Here is a 15,501-nt window from a genome sequence, read left to right as displayed (position 1 = left end):
TTTTCATGTCTAGTAAGAGTGACCTCCCTTTCTGTTTACAACCAAGGTTTATAATTCGTGGTCGAAGCTTCAAAAACGCAAACATTTGGCACCATGAATATATCCCGCTATACAGTACTTATTGGAATGAGCTCATATGGTTTTATACTACATCAAAATCTGCAAAAAGTGTTCCCTTGAAACCTCATGATCATGATTGTCCTTAACATGACAGTAAGAAACATGATGGGGGCCATGCTACTGATCTTGCCGGAAATGTAGGCCTCTGTGATTATACCCTGATAAAGTTAGAAGACCTGTAATGGCATTTGGTATTTATGTGATTTTGTATCCTCATCTTTGCTGTTCTTTACCTGAAAATGCCATATGAAAGAAATTACTGATCCTCTACCTTTAGCCTGCTGGCGGCAACTGACTCTGCCTTTGCGACCAGTGTAGACCAAGATCAGCCTGCACATCCGTGCAGGCTGATCATGGTCTGCACTGTTCGCTATTCAGCCAGTAAATTTTCAGTGAACACCCCTTAGAATAATAAATGGTATTGCCCAAATTGAATGATGGACCAGTCCATTTTAGAAATTTAGCAGGCTAATGCTTAGAAAGATTTTTGTAACATTTTATGAGACTGTCTTTGTACTCAGTTACATTGTAGTAATATCAGTGATAATAGTAAAATCCCCAAAACAAGTATATACATGAAACATGGATACTTTTGAAATCGTTTTACTGTTTATGTTAACACAAGTTTTATTTTTGAAATGAAAGCATTTTTAATAAGAAGTTGTTTTTCCTTTCTAGGAGGAGCGTGAATTATGCTCTGCCACTGCTCAGTTTGAAGATTTTGTTCTACAGTTTTTAGATAGGTAAGATATTATATCATGGAGCAAACAGTCAAGTCTGGATTCATAGCTCATAAAATTGGAAGAAGTCAGGTACAGTTTATGTTAAACTAACAGTGTTGTTTAGCTTATATCAAAGCACTTTGTATAGAACTTTGACCTTGCCTTTGTTTGATGCAATGAATGTCACTTGTTTTGACGCTTGTCTTTTTCTTCTGTTGTATATTAATGCCATGTTATTGTATATCTATAATGCAGAATATTTGCACTGATAGAGAACAGTGCTCAGGAACATGTTCACGGTGAGCAGGACAAGTTAAACACGGAACAGATGATTGTAGAGAAGGCGTTGGCATCAACATTTACCTCAGTTCTACAACAGTCTTCAACACCTATCTTCTTGGTAAATACTGCACTGTTTTGTTTTCGTAAAGTAACTGTATGACAGATATTATGGATTCCCTAACAGTGAGCACATAATTATTTCTCCAAATAGATAAATTTATTTCAGTTAAAATTAAGTTAAATTATTTCTATTGTTGTCCTCAAAATGGTAAGCTCAAGCAAAGATATACCTAGTATACTTACATGATGTAGTATATGTGAGGTCTATTTTGTCTCAACCTTTGTTTCATGAGTGAAAGTTGTTGCTTGCTTGCAGAGAAATGATAGTAGCTATTTAGATTGATATTCTGTAGTGCAGTAACCTATAGCCATATGTTCCCTCATGATGAAATGCATTCAGTAAATTTACTGCGTTTATGTAGTCAAAAATATCTTTGAGTAAGTTATTTCTCACTTCTTAACAGTATTTAATCCCTTTAAATCATAATAATAATAATTTGTCTCCACAACATTTTTTCTCCACTCAGTAGAAGTTTACTTAAAATGTAAATGTATATTTTGTATGTTTATTTTTACAGTCAGCATTACGTAGACTACATACCTTCATAACAGGATCAGTGTATGAGAGCAGAGTAGGGGGAAGATATGCTGGGAACCTAGTCAGGGCTGCTCAGCAGGTATGTACTTAATATAGTGGTAGCAAATAAAGGCAGAAGGTGGTTTGAAAACCATATTACACTGTAGTGATGGATTTGTAGAAATAACAACCTATACCATTTGATACAAATTTTGAAAGTACCTAGACTTTATGGATTTTTTTTTATTTGGCCATTACTTTAAGTCCAGTCACAGGGAAGAAATGTCTACAAAAGAATCCCTGATATTTATTTCATGACAAATTTTGCATTACTTTAGTTAGCTGCAGAAAGTCTTGTTTCTTTTATTAGGTCACAAAAAACATTTTCTGAATATTTACAGGTAAACCCAAAAGAAACATTGAAGATGTTTATGGACAATATATGTGATAGTCTTTTATCACAGATCCATTCACGTAAGTTCATAAAACACATGATATTTACAGCAATTATTGCCCTTTATTTAAACAGCCTATATTTTACATAATGGTACATGTTTAACATTTAAAATCATGTTATAGAATGTGAAAAATATGGACCTGGAAACAAACTTTTAAAAAAATAATCCATGTTTCAAAGAAGTAGAATCAGTATTTAATTTGCCCATAAATAATCAACATGTTTGCGTAAAGAACTTAATAAATAGTGGGGCACAACTTTGATATATTGAAATATGGGGAAAAACACAAAAAGTGATATCTTAAAACTGTTCAACGGTCTGCTTTGTAATGTTTATATATGCAGTCAAACATGTATTTAGCAACCAGACCAGGGAGCAACCCAGTCTGACTGCTTACAGTATAGTTATATTGGAAAGTCATATCACAGGAAAATATTCTAGAAATAATAGTTTTATGCATTAGGGATTGTTTTCCTTGTAAGGATATGTTACATATTAAAGTAGTGGACCCATGATGAAAATCGACAATTTCAGAAAAATGGAAAAATATGATACAAGAATATAGAAGATCATGGAAATTCCCTAGTGTCATTACCAGTCCATAACCTTACCAAAATGGTACTGGAATACTTTTCTTGTCATTGTAAAAAAAAAAAAGATAAGTTTTTTTTCCCTACTTTAGATGAGGAAGTTCTGCAAGCTGAGCGTCTTGATGATGGGTTCTTGTGGAATCTTTTAATGTTTTCACAGGTATGTTTTCACATCTATAAAAATTCAGATATAAAACTTAACTCATGAAAGCTGTTGTATGCATAGTTTAAAATTAGTTTGAAACAAAGAAAACTATGTTGTCTGCTGATGATAGAACAGCACCAGTTAAATAAATATTTACATTTGCTCTAAGACTTATAATATTATAAAATGAAGTTTTGACATACCTTCATTATTCCAGTGATTGAGATAGACTCTCTGGAGCAGTTCTACAGATTTATTTTCAAACACAGATCCTTCCTGTCCACTTGAACAGCAGCATTCTTACATTAATAAAACATTTTTATATCTTCCATTTCAGTTGTTAAGATGCAACGGTTCACAGTTATTGCCATATAAGTCTAAAATTGTTGATGTGTTCACCTATATACTGAGACTGAAGTGTGTACAGGGGTATGAGATAGCAGGGAAATCATTGATGTACATACTTCGAGGCCTCACCCTAACCTTCCCAATGAACTATGCCAGTGTGAGCGGATCACTAGACAGACCTGTCACAGAATACCTAGCTATTAGAGTAATAATTTACATTCATTAAATATTAGATACCATAGATACCTGTGTATAATGCCCAGTATTTGATGCTACCCCTGAATAGTGGGTGCATATTACACACAGGTTTAGACGAATTTCCAACTTCAGAACAAGTCTTTTTATGATTTTTTGCCTTTCTGGTAAAGGGAAACTACTCTTAGCACTAAATTTGGCAAGGTTAAAAACTAAGATTGCTGTCATAGATAAGAGCGTTTTTTTTTTTTTTTAAGCATAATTAATTCTTTGTAAATTTAATAGTATTTTAAGAAAGAAATATTAAATATCATCGTCATTGTGGTACTTGGGCCTAAAAAAAAATAGTTTGTTTCCGGTATCCCGACCTACCCCAAATTTTTGGCCCGACCCGAAATGTTTTTATGGCCTTGGACAAGTTTTTTTTTCAACTTTTTAACAAAAAGTTGCAAAACTGCACTTTTTATGCTTGAAACATGGTCAGTGATGTTAGTAATCAACATACTGATGCTGTAAAGGCATTACCCATTTGATCATTTACATAAAATATTCAAATCCCACTAAAAAAAAAATACTGACACCACCCTAATTTATGCGGATTAGTGGGGGCATATAGTGATCATGCCGCTTGTCCGTCCGTTTGTTCATCCGACTCACATTGCATACTAGGTGCTATAGAACAAGTACTACTTTCTTTGGTCATCTTCCGAGCTATTAGCATTTTTCTCAGGTAAAAACATAGAGAACAAGAGTAGCACATAATTCCAATGAGAACTTTCGTCAACGAGTACCAAGGACATGTAGCATCAATACCCTTACAGATGACTGATACAATGCAGATGTACCGTGACCATCTCATTCACTTCCTACTCGTTTGACTTGGCACTTTGACCTCATTGATTGTGCTTATATGGCATCCTTGTTAACAAATGAAACGTTCCGTCTGCAGCAATTGCTAGAAATGATTATACTAACAGATGTAACCTGTGACATTCCTCAAATCTTCAGACTCACCTGAACCTCAGTTTGACTATGACCTGACTTCAATTGCTTGGTTGCTTTGTATCGATAGGCCACCGGTGGCACAAGCTTTATTGAACGCTCCTTTTTTTAGATTTACTGACAAACATTTTTTGTCCGATTAGCAGCATTTTCATAAATAGACACAGTAAAACTGACATAATACATTAAACCAAGCCGATAATACGCGTTACATCTTACAGATCCAAACAAAAGCGTCATACTTTTGTATGTTGAGTCATATCTCTCGATATTTTCTTTTGACCATGACAATTAATTTTCTAAAAAATTGAGCATCAGTCTGTTGCGATTACAAGTGCGCAATCACATTGTAAAATCTTGCGTTAATCTTTTTACAAGACTTCTTGCAGAGTAAATTGATTAACCAGTGATGTTTGCTTCTACACATTTACTGGTTTTCTTCCTGAATTGATGAAAAGGTCCCTTCCCACCACTCACCCTTACGAACACTGATGATAATAACTTCTTTATTAATAGCTTATTCTGTTTTCAAACAATTTAAATTTTAACCATATTAGGTCTACCTTTTGTTTGATTGGAGATTGGGCTACCAACAATTAGGGTAATAAACTGAGTTTGTGCAACAACCTGAAGACGCGCAAACGTTGTTTCTGTGCATTTTTTAATTTGACTATGCTAATGAACATTTTGCTTGGTCCAATCTTTCTTTAACTTTTGCTGGGTATTTTTATTTGCGAACTGCAATTGACTTGTATTCTGTGTCAGGAATCAATTGCATGTTTGGAATTTGCTTTTAATTTGGTTTTCATTTGTTTGAACAAACCTGGATGAAAATGACTGCTAATGCATGAAAAAAAAACAGATTTTTAAATGCTTGGAAATTTCCTAATGCCTTTATATATGCCAAACACCAAAGGACAGGTCATATGTTTTTGTACTTCTTCCATGCTTTGTTTTCGCTAGTTTTTGTGTTGGTCCATTCTTTGTCATCGATGTGATTTTCAAATAACGGCATGATGTGTACACAGTAAAGATATGTTGCGCAAGTATCCAGTCCGTATGCTCAAAGTCAAGGTCATACACAGAATCGATCCAAGCAAGTGCATTGGATGGCGGTCCGGCATCCACAATCTTGTCACGATGGTGGATTTTTCAAATACTTGGCATGAATGTTACGAACAGTAGGACGACCAGTGCGTGCGCAGCACCAGGTCCGTAGCTCAAAGGTCAAGTCACAAACTTGGACATTAAAGGATAGTGCATTGATGGGCGTGTCCGGTCCACATCTTTGTCATCGATGGATTGATTTTCAAATAACTTGGCATGAATGTGTACCACAGTAAGACGACGTGTCTTGCGCAAGACCCAGGTCTGTAGCTCAAAGGTCAAGGTCACACTTAGACATTAAAGGATAGTGCATTGATGGGCGTGTCCGGTCCATATCTTTGTCATCGATGGATGGATTTTCAAATAACTTGGCATGAATGTGTACCACAGTAAGACGACGTGTGGCACGCAAGACCCAGGTCCGTAGCTCAAAGGTCAAGGTCACACTTAGACGTTAAAGGTCATTTTCATGATAGTGCATTGATGGGCGTGTCCGGTCCATATCTTTGTCATTCATGCATGGATTTTAAAATAACTACGCATGAATGTGTGACACAGTAAGACGACATGTCGCGCACAAGACCCAGGTCCGTAGGTCAAAGGTCCTGCACTCTAACATCGGCCATAACTATTCATTTAAAGTGCCATCGGGGGCATGTGTCATCCTATGGAGACAGCTCTTGTTTTTAGCATGTTACTGTAAACAAACATTTTATTTTACGCTTAATTAAGGACCAAGTATTATTCATAAATGAGATCAAACAGTCAAAACTGACATGAGGTGACATTAATACCAATTGCCGATAATTACTGGCTGTTACATCTTTAACAGATCCAAACAAAAGGCAGTCATACCTTTTGTTATGTGTTTGAAGCTCATATCATCTTAAATTTTTTTTTGACCATGTACAAATAAAATTTATTTAAAAAATATTTGAGAGCTATCAGTCTGAGTCTGGCTGATTCATAGTGGCGCAGATCACTTTGTAAACTCTGGCGGTTAATTCTTCTATAAAGACTTGCTTGCAGAGGTAAATTGATTACCAGATGTTTGCATTTTACACAGTTTACTGTATTGTTTTCTTTCCTGAATTGATGAAAAAAGGTCCTTTCCCAAGATTTCACTCTTTTATGAAAACTGATGATAAAATAACTCTTTAGTATAACATAGCTTATGATAGCTGTTTCAGAGACAATTTAAGATATGTTAACACCAGTAGTTAGGTCCTACCTTTTTGGTTTGATTTGGAGAGCTTAGGCTACCAGATGGCAGATCAAAATTCAGAGGTAATAAAACTTGTGTTTTGATACCAGTCTGGAAGACGCTGCATCTGTTTGGTTGTTTCTATGCATGTTTGTGAAATTGACCAATGGCAAGGAAGCATTTTGAGACTGGTCCCAATTTCTGTTTTATAAGCTTTTACCTAGGTTTTTTGAATTTGAGAAACAGAGGAATGGCACTTGTATTTCTTGATGATTCAGCTAGAAAAAATACGCTGTGCTGTTTTGGCATTATTCTTCTTTAATAATCTTGGTTTTTCCATTTCTGTTGTAGGAATGGGCAAAGCCTGGTGATATAGATGATCTTGGGCTAGAGTGGCATGAGCCTTGTCAAGAGGAGACAGATTTTGTTCAGGAATTGCTTGAGAAATTCTTAGTTCCTGAACTGGACACCCTTAAACAGATATCTGCAGAAAATACCGTACCTAGGTTTGTTTTATGGTCTGTTTACTTCCATAGCTTTGTTTTTATTATGGTGAGTTGTTAGACACCATTTCATCAGTAGTTGACTGTTCACAGAAAAGATTATAGATTGGATTATATTTCCAGTGGATTTATTTTCACAAAATGTAAGTTCATTACAAGTCAGGTATATCTGATCCACACCACAGTGCATTTGCGACCAGCATGGATCCAGACCAGCCTGCGCATCCGCGCAGTCTGGTCAGGATCCATGCTGTTTGCTTTCAAAGCCTATTGCAATTAGAGAAACTGTTAGCGAACAGCATGGATCCTGACCAGACTGCGCGGATGCGCAGCTGGTCAGGATCCATGCTTGTCGCAAATGCACTATGTTGGTTTTCTCATGGCACGGCTCATCTGTCATCTATAAAATCTTGCAATAGAAATGATGCAGAAATGACTCTATCTGCAGTTGTGCATTCAGAGAACAAAACTCTACAAACAAGACAAATGCATATTACTGTAAGCTGTGTTTCTGTTACAGGGAGGATTTATTAAGACGTCTCAACATTATTATGGAGTGTTTGAATGGTGCTGGTGGTGTGTTACCTATGTGGCAAGGAGAACATATATCTATGTAAGGCTAGATTTTGTCCAGTTTTATTTATTGGAATCTTTGTGTTCTGATGTTTAAGGTTGCTGACTTCCAGTCACTTTCTCCACACTTCTGTGGGTTTGAGCCCTGCTCACGTCATCATGTGCAGAAGTCTGCTTCTTGTAAAAGGTTTGTGGCTCTTCCTAGGGTCCAACCTGTGCCTGTGCCTAAATCAATATCTGGATGAGCACCTTGGATCTTTCACCACTATTAAAAGAAAGTTGCAGTATAACTTGCATTGTATGAGTGTGACTTAAATCCCCACTGAATGTAAGCATATAAAATACAAACTGGATATAGGTAAGCAGTAATCAGTCGTACCTAACTTGCAATTTTAACATTGAATTCCTGGATTGTAATTCTTTGATGAATTCCATATTCTCAGTATTTAAAAATATATTTATCCTTCAGTAGATCGAATTTTCTCTAAGACCTACCATTAATACTTTGAAAGTAATGAATAATACAGTCTTTAGAGTTAGATCTGAAGTACAGATCTTATTTCGTGTATTTAACTTGTAATTTAGAAGAGATCAGTTCTTTGAGAGATTGGATTGCAAAATCTTGCGGAAATAATTATGGTAATGAGTATTTAGTTTTGTTCATTTATCTTCTAATAGTATCTATGATATTTGATGAAGGACAATTTGTCCCACGTTAATTGTCCTCCACACAGATTATATGGGGAAGTTGTCTGTTATATACTTGAAATAAGTTATTTCTGATGCAGGATTTAGGAAACCTGGTTAAGTTAACTGACAGATGTTACATAACTGAAATACTGATCTCTGATTTCAGCAGGTATAGAAGTTTTGATTCCATACCTCATATTTTTATTTTGAGATAAATGAAATGTTAAGCCAAAATGTTTATTCCTGATTGGCTCCATATAACCTGTACTGTGATGGAGCACTGTAAAACTCGAATCAACATAAAATAAACATAAAATACACCTTAATACTCCTAACTTGCAAACATAAATGTGATAAAGCAGCAGGATAAGATACAGCCAGTTCGGTAGAATATTACAACTTAAACTGGTTTGTTGAAATATGGGTTACATAATAGATGTTCTGTTTTTTTGCCCCCGAAGGGAGGCATATAGTTTTTGAACCGTCCGTCAGTCTGTCGGTCTGTCAGTCTGTCCGCAATTTTCGTGTCCGGTCCATATCTTTGTCATCAATGGATGGATTTTCAAATAACTTGGCATGAATGTGTACCACAGTAAGACGACGTGTCGCGCGCAAGACCCAGGTCCGTAGCTCAAAGGTCAAGGTCACACTTAGACGTTAAAGGATAGTGCATTGATGGGCGTGTCCGGTTCATATCTTTGTCATCGATGGATGGATTTTCAAATAACTTGGCATGAATGTGTACCACAGTAAGACGATGTGTCGCGCGCAATACCCAGGTCCGTAGCTCAAAGATCAAGGTCACACTTAGACATTAAAGGATAGTGCATTGATGGGCGTGTCCGGTCCATATCTTTGTCATCCATGGATGGATTTTCAAATAACTTGGCATGAATGTGTACCACAGTAAGACGATGTGTCGCGCGCAAGACCCAGGTCCGTAGCTCAAAGGTCCTAAACTCTAACATCGGCCATAACTATTCATTCAGAGTGCCATCGGGGGCATGTGTCATCCTATGGAGACAGCTCTTGTTCAAATCTACCAGAAATTAATTTCATCACTATTCTGTATACATGTATTTTGTTATAACCCTTTAACTGAAATATTATGGCTGTAGCTACTTCACTTTGCATGTTTTATATTGTCAATGTTATTGCCATATTGGACATGAAATTCATGAGAATATTACCTCCCTTGTTCTAAGTAATTAAAGTACAAGAATTACCAAACATTGTTTTATTTACAGAGGTAACTGTATCAGGAGGTCAAAATGTTAGAGTGGCTGTGGTAGAAGCTGTTAGACATTTACTGGGTGAGTTACTTTCTTTTATAATGAAATTTCAGATTACAGTGAAACCTGGCTCGCTCGAGCATCAATTTCTCGTGCACATGGGCTTAATTGAGCAATATATGTCATCCCAAGCAGTTTTTATTATAATTTTTGTTTGGATTGTTTAAAACCTAGGATAGTTAATGCGTTTTGCTCATCCCCTTATGATGTTCTTATGTATCTTGTACATCCATTTTATAGGGCCTAGTTTGCTAAGAGGTTTAGGTTCTGACTTGGTACACTTGCCATCATTTCTGGGATCAAATCCTGCTCTAGTTGTCATGTGAAAGAGAGCCATCTTGTGGCTTGTGACAAGTTGCTGGTTCTACCCAGGTGCCTGCATGTGCCAGAGTGGTACCTGGAATCTCCCTCTACCATTAAAGCTATAACGTGTGTATGATCTAAACTGTTTTGATGTTGCTTGGGGAGTTTTAGGCGTATTCATTGGAGGTCTTGTATATCGAGAGAAGTTTTGACCATATTCGTTGAGGTGGCATATTTTGGGAGAAGTTAAAAGCATATTCATATGGAGGACACATATATTGAGGGAAGTTTTAGATGTATTCGTTAGAGGTCATACATATTCAGAGAAGTTTCAGGCATATCCATTGGAAGTCTCATTTATAGAGAAAAGTTTTAGGCATAACCATTGAAGGTTGCATATTAAGAGAAGTTTTAGGCATAGTCATGGAGGTCTCATATAAAGAGAGAAGTTTTAGGCATATTCATGGAGGTTATATGTATTGAAAAATATCTCAAATATCACTGAATATAGGATTTCTGGCTATTATTAAACTGAAAAAAGTGTGTCCTTTGAACTTTGCCGTTATAACCACTTTGTTAACAGGGATGTAGGTCAATTTTTAGCTCGACTTTTCGAAGAAAAAGTAGACCTATTGTACTTGCCCCGGCGTCGGCATCGCCGTTGGTTAAAGTTTTGATAAAGTCAAATATCTCTGTTACTATCAAAGCTATTGACTTGAAACTTAAAATAGTTATTTACTATCAAAGTCTACACCAGGAGAAACAATCCCCATAACTCTGATTTGAATTTTGACAGAATTATGCCCTTTTTAGCTCATCTGATTTTTTGAGAAAAAAAAAGATGAGTTATTGTCATCACTTGAGCGGTTGTCGGCATCAGCGTCGGCGTCTGTGTCGGCGTTGCCTGGTTAAGTTTTATGTTTAAGTCAGCTTTTCTCCTAAACTATAGGAGCTATTGCTTTGAAACTTGGAATACTTGTTCACCATCATAAGCTGACCCTGTGTAGCAAGAAACATAACTCCATCTTGCTTTTTGCAAGATTTATGGCCCCTTTTGTACTTAGAAAATATCAGATTTCTTGGTTAAGTTTTATGTTTAGGTCAACTTTTCTCCTAAACTATCAAAGCTATTGCTTTTAAACTTGGAATACTTGTTCACCATCATAAGCAGACCCTGTACATCAAGAAAAATAACTCCATCTTGCTTTTTGCAAGAATTATTGCCCCTTTTGGACTTAGAAAATATCAGTTTTCTTGGTTAAATTTTATGTTTAGGTCAGCTTTTATCCTAAACTATCAAAGCTATTGCTTTAAAACTTGCAACACTTGTTCACCATCATAAGCTGACCCTGTACAGCAAGAAACATAACTCCATCCTGCTTTTCGCAAGATTTATGGCCCCTTTTGGACTTAGAAAATATCAGATTTCTTGGTTAAGTTTTATGTTTAGGTCAACTTTTTCTCTAAAACCATCAAAGCTATTGCTTTAAAACTTGCAACTCTTGTTCATCATCATAAGCTGACCTGGTACAGCAAGCAACATAACTCCATCCTGCATTTTGCAATAATTATTGCCCCTTTTGGACTTAGAAAAATCATTTTCTTGGTTGAATATTATGTTTAAGTCAACTTTTCTCATAAACTATCAAAGCTATTGCTTTAAAACTTGCAACAGTTTTTCACCATCATAAGTGGACACTGTACATCAAGAAACATAACTCTATCCTGCTTTTTGCAAGAATGATGGCCCTTTTTAGACTTAGAAAATCATGGGTAGAACAATATTTCTATTATAGAAAAAAAATCAGATGAGCGTCAGCACCTGCAAGGCGGTGCTCTTGTTTAACTTAGAATTTTTGGTTAAAGTTTTTGATAAAGTCAAATATCTCTGTTACTATCAAAGCTATTGACTTGAAACTTAAAATACTTATTTACCATCAAAATCTACACCAGGAGAAACAATTCCCATAACTCTGGTTTGAATTTTGACAGAATTATGCCCCTTTTTAACATAGAATGTTTTGTTAAAATTTTTGATAAAGTCAAATATCTCTGTTACTATTAAAGCTTTTGACTTGAAACTCAAAATAGTTATTTACTATCAAAATCTACACCAGGAGACACAATTCCCATAACTCTGGTTTGAATTTTGACAGAATTATGCCCCTTTTTAACTTAGAATTTTCGATTAAAGTTTTTGATAAAGTCAAATATCTCTGTGACTGTCAAAGCTATTGACTTGAAACTTAAAGTAGTTATTTACTATCAAAGTCTACACCAGGAGAAACAATCCCCATAACTCTGATTTGAATTTTGACAGAATTATGCCCCTTTTTAACTTAGAATTTTTGGTTAAAGTTTTTGATTAAGTCAAATATCTCTGTTACTGTCAAAGCTTTTGACTTGAAACTTAAATACTTGTTGACCATCAAAGTTTACACCAGGAGAAACAGTTCCCATAACTCTGATTTGAATTTTGACAGAATTATGTCCCTTTTTAACTTAGAATTTTTTGTTAAAATTTTTGATGAAGTCAGATATCTCTGTTACTATTAAAGCTTTTGACTTGAAACACAAAATAATTATTTACTATCAAAGTCTACACAAGGAGACACAATTCCCATAACTCTGATTTGAATTTTGACAGAGTTATGTCCCTTTTTAACTTTAAGTTTTTTTACTGGCAAAGCTCTAATTCAGAGTCAAGCACTGAGAAAAGTCGAGCGCGCTGTCTTATGGACAGCTCTTGTTAATTATGCTTACGGCATCTACTGATGTGGGAGGCATATAGTGATTGTCCTGTCCGTCCGTACGAGGTTAACCAAATGGGACCGTTTCGTCTAGCATCAATACCCCTTACTAGAATGACTTGATACTAATGCAGATGTAACCTGTGACCATTCCTCATCTTCACAAATCACCTGACCTCAGTTTGACCTTGACCTCATTTTGGACTTAGGTTGCTTTATAGGGCCATCTCTCGGTTAACCAAATGGGACCATTTCGTCTAGCATCAATACCCCTTACTAGAATGACTTGATACTAATGCAGATGTAACCTGTGACCATTCTTCATCTTCACACATCACCTGACCTCAGTTTGACCTTGACCTCATTTTGGACTTGGGTTGCTTTATATGGGCCATCTCTTGGTTAACCAAATGGGACCGTTTCATCTAGCATCAATACCCCTTACAAGAATAAATTGATACTAATACAGATGTAAACTATGACCATTCCTCATCTTCAAACATCACCTGACCTCAGTTTGACCTTGACCTCGTTTTGGACTTAGGTTGCAAAATCTATCGACAAGGATGCCACCGGGGGCATCAGGCGTTTATTGAACGCAGCTCCTTGTTAAAAAATAAAATTGAAATGCTAATTAGTCGCTGTTATCAATCCTGATTAGAAAAATAGGTATTGCTATAATGATCATAGCTACCTTATCTCATAGCTACCTTATCTCTTTCGTTTTATTGACCCGCCCGCTTAGCTCAGTAGGTAGAACGTTGGTCTATGGATCGTGGGGTCTCGAGTTCGATCCTCGGGCGGGGTGTATGTTCTCCGTGACTATTTGATAAACGACATTGTGTCTGAAATCATTAGTCCTCCACCTCGGATTCATGTGGGGAAGTTGACAGTTACTTGCAGAGAACAGGTTTGTACTGGTACAGAATCCAGGAACACTGGTTAGGTTAACTGCCCACCGTTATATGACTGAAATACTGTTCAAAAACGGCGTTAAACCCAAATCAAACAAACAAACTTTTTTTAATCCCCCGCCGTGGCGGAGGGATTATAGGAATGGTCTACGTCCGTCCTTCCGTCCGTCCGTCCTTCTGTCTGTCCTTCCGTCCGTAACAAAATCGTGTCCGGTCCATATCTCTTAAACCCCTTGAAGGATTTTCATGAAACTTGGGTCAAATGATCACCTCATCAAGACGATGTGCAGAACCCATGAGTCAGCCTTGTCAGTTCAAGGTCAAGGTCACAACTCGAGGTCAAAGGTTTGAGCCTGCCATTTTGTGTCCGCTCTATATCTCATAAACCCCTTGAAGGAATTTCATAAAACTTGGGTCAAATGATCACCTCATCAAAACGATGTGCAGAACCCATGGGTCAGCCTTGTTGGCTCAAGGTCAAGGTCACAACTCAAGGTCAAAGGTTTGAGCCTTCCATTTTGTGTCTGCTCTATATCTCCTAAACCCCTTGAAGGAATTTTATCAAACTTGGGTCAAATGATCACCTCATCAAGACAATGTGCAGAATCCATGAGTCAGTCATGCTGGCTCAAGATCAAGGTCACAACTTAGGGTCAAATGTTTGAGCCTTCCATTTTATGTCCGCTCTATATCTCCTAAACTCCTTGAAGGATTTTCATCAACTGAAGGTCAAAGGTTTGAGCTCTGAATCTCCTAAACCCCTTGAAGGATTTTCATGAAATTTGGGTCAAATGATCACCTCATCAAGACGTTGTGCAGAATTCATGAGTCAGCCATGTCAGTTCAAGGTCAAGGTCACAGCTAAAATCAAAGGTTTATCCTTTCACTATCCATAGCAGTGGCGGGGGATTTAGCTGTCCTTCAGACTGCCTTGTTATTTTCTGTCATGCTTGTTAAATAAATTTAAAGAAAACTATACAGTGAAGTTTTAGTGATACTATCAGTGTTAAGTGATATTTTCATTGACCGTGTTGAATATTTTAGGATACATGCTGTCCTGCTCAGAGGATGACACAAAGAGTTTCCACAGATTGTTAAGGGTAAATATTATATACCAGTTTAGTTTATACTAAAAGTTTGTTCCATTTTTTTTTTTTATAAAGGTTTGTAATGTACATAGTAATTAAGATAAAATGCAGTATTCATCTCAAGACATACGTATTTTGAATATTGATAATGTTATTTATTATACCTTTAATGGCTTTACTTAAATTACAGATCTATGAATCAGTGCTGTTTTTCCATGGTATTCCGGAATTGGATTTTGATGCAAGATGGAAAAGTTTCCATGCAGTGAAGAAAGCTCTAGAGGACAAGGCATGTGACAAATTTAATTTATGTTCCCTAAGTACTCCTCTATTCAATGCATGGAAGTATCATTACTCTAAGAAAAAGTACACTTGCCAGCTTAATCCTGCAAACAGAGAAAGTTCTGTCAGTACTGGGTTAAAGAAATATGATTGGCTTTTTATTAAAGACAATGTTCAAGCATTCTCCAAAGTAACTTGTGATTTCAAAATTTTGAAACCGGTTAATCATTTGTATGAAATCAAATCAACCGGTTAATCGGCTGCCATATTGAAAATGCTGTTTTCTTTCCTGACGA

The 15,501-nt window shown here is 36.4% G+C and overlaps 1 protein-coding gene across 1 annotated transcript in view; it reads left to right on the top strand.

The window, feature by feature from the left end:
• LOC123526956 (proteasome activator complex subunit 4B-like) overlaps positions 1–15,501 on the top strand; it is a 73,748-nt gene that overhangs the window by 24,549 nt on the left and 33,698 nt on the right. Inside the window, exons 14-26 of the mRNA XM_053528603.1 lie at positions 799–863; positions 1,098–1,242; positions 1,763–1,861; positions 2,163–2,235; positions 2,902–2,969; positions 3,292–3,507; positions 7,162–7,316; positions 7,834–7,926; positions 7,985–8,073; positions 8,472–8,525; positions 9,824–9,889; positions 14,880–14,935; positions 15,114–15,212. Of these exons, the coding sequence (XP_053384578.1) occupies positions 799–863; positions 1,098–1,242; positions 1,763–1,861; positions 2,163–2,235; positions 2,902–2,969; positions 3,292–3,507; positions 7,162–7,316; positions 7,834–7,926; positions 7,985–8,073; positions 8,472–8,525; positions 9,824–9,889; positions 14,880–14,935; positions 15,114–15,212 (1,278 nt within the window). The remainder of the gene's footprint in view (positions 1–798; positions 864–1,097; positions 1,243–1,762; positions 1,862–2,162; positions 2,236–2,901; positions 2,970–3,291; positions 3,508–7,161; positions 7,317–7,833; positions 7,927–7,984; positions 8,074–8,471; positions 8,526–9,823; positions 9,890–14,879; positions 14,936–15,113; positions 15,213–15,501) is intronic.

The sequence above is a fragment of the Mercenaria mercenaria genome, chromosome 1 (genome assembly GCF_021730395.1).
Source record: "Mercenaria mercenaria strain notata chromosome 1, MADL_Memer_1, whole genome shotgun sequence".
NCBI lineage: Eukaryota > Metazoa > Mollusca > Bivalvia > Venerida > Veneridae > Mercenaria > Mercenaria mercenaria.
This window is presented reverse-complemented; position numbering and strand designations above follow the sequence as displayed.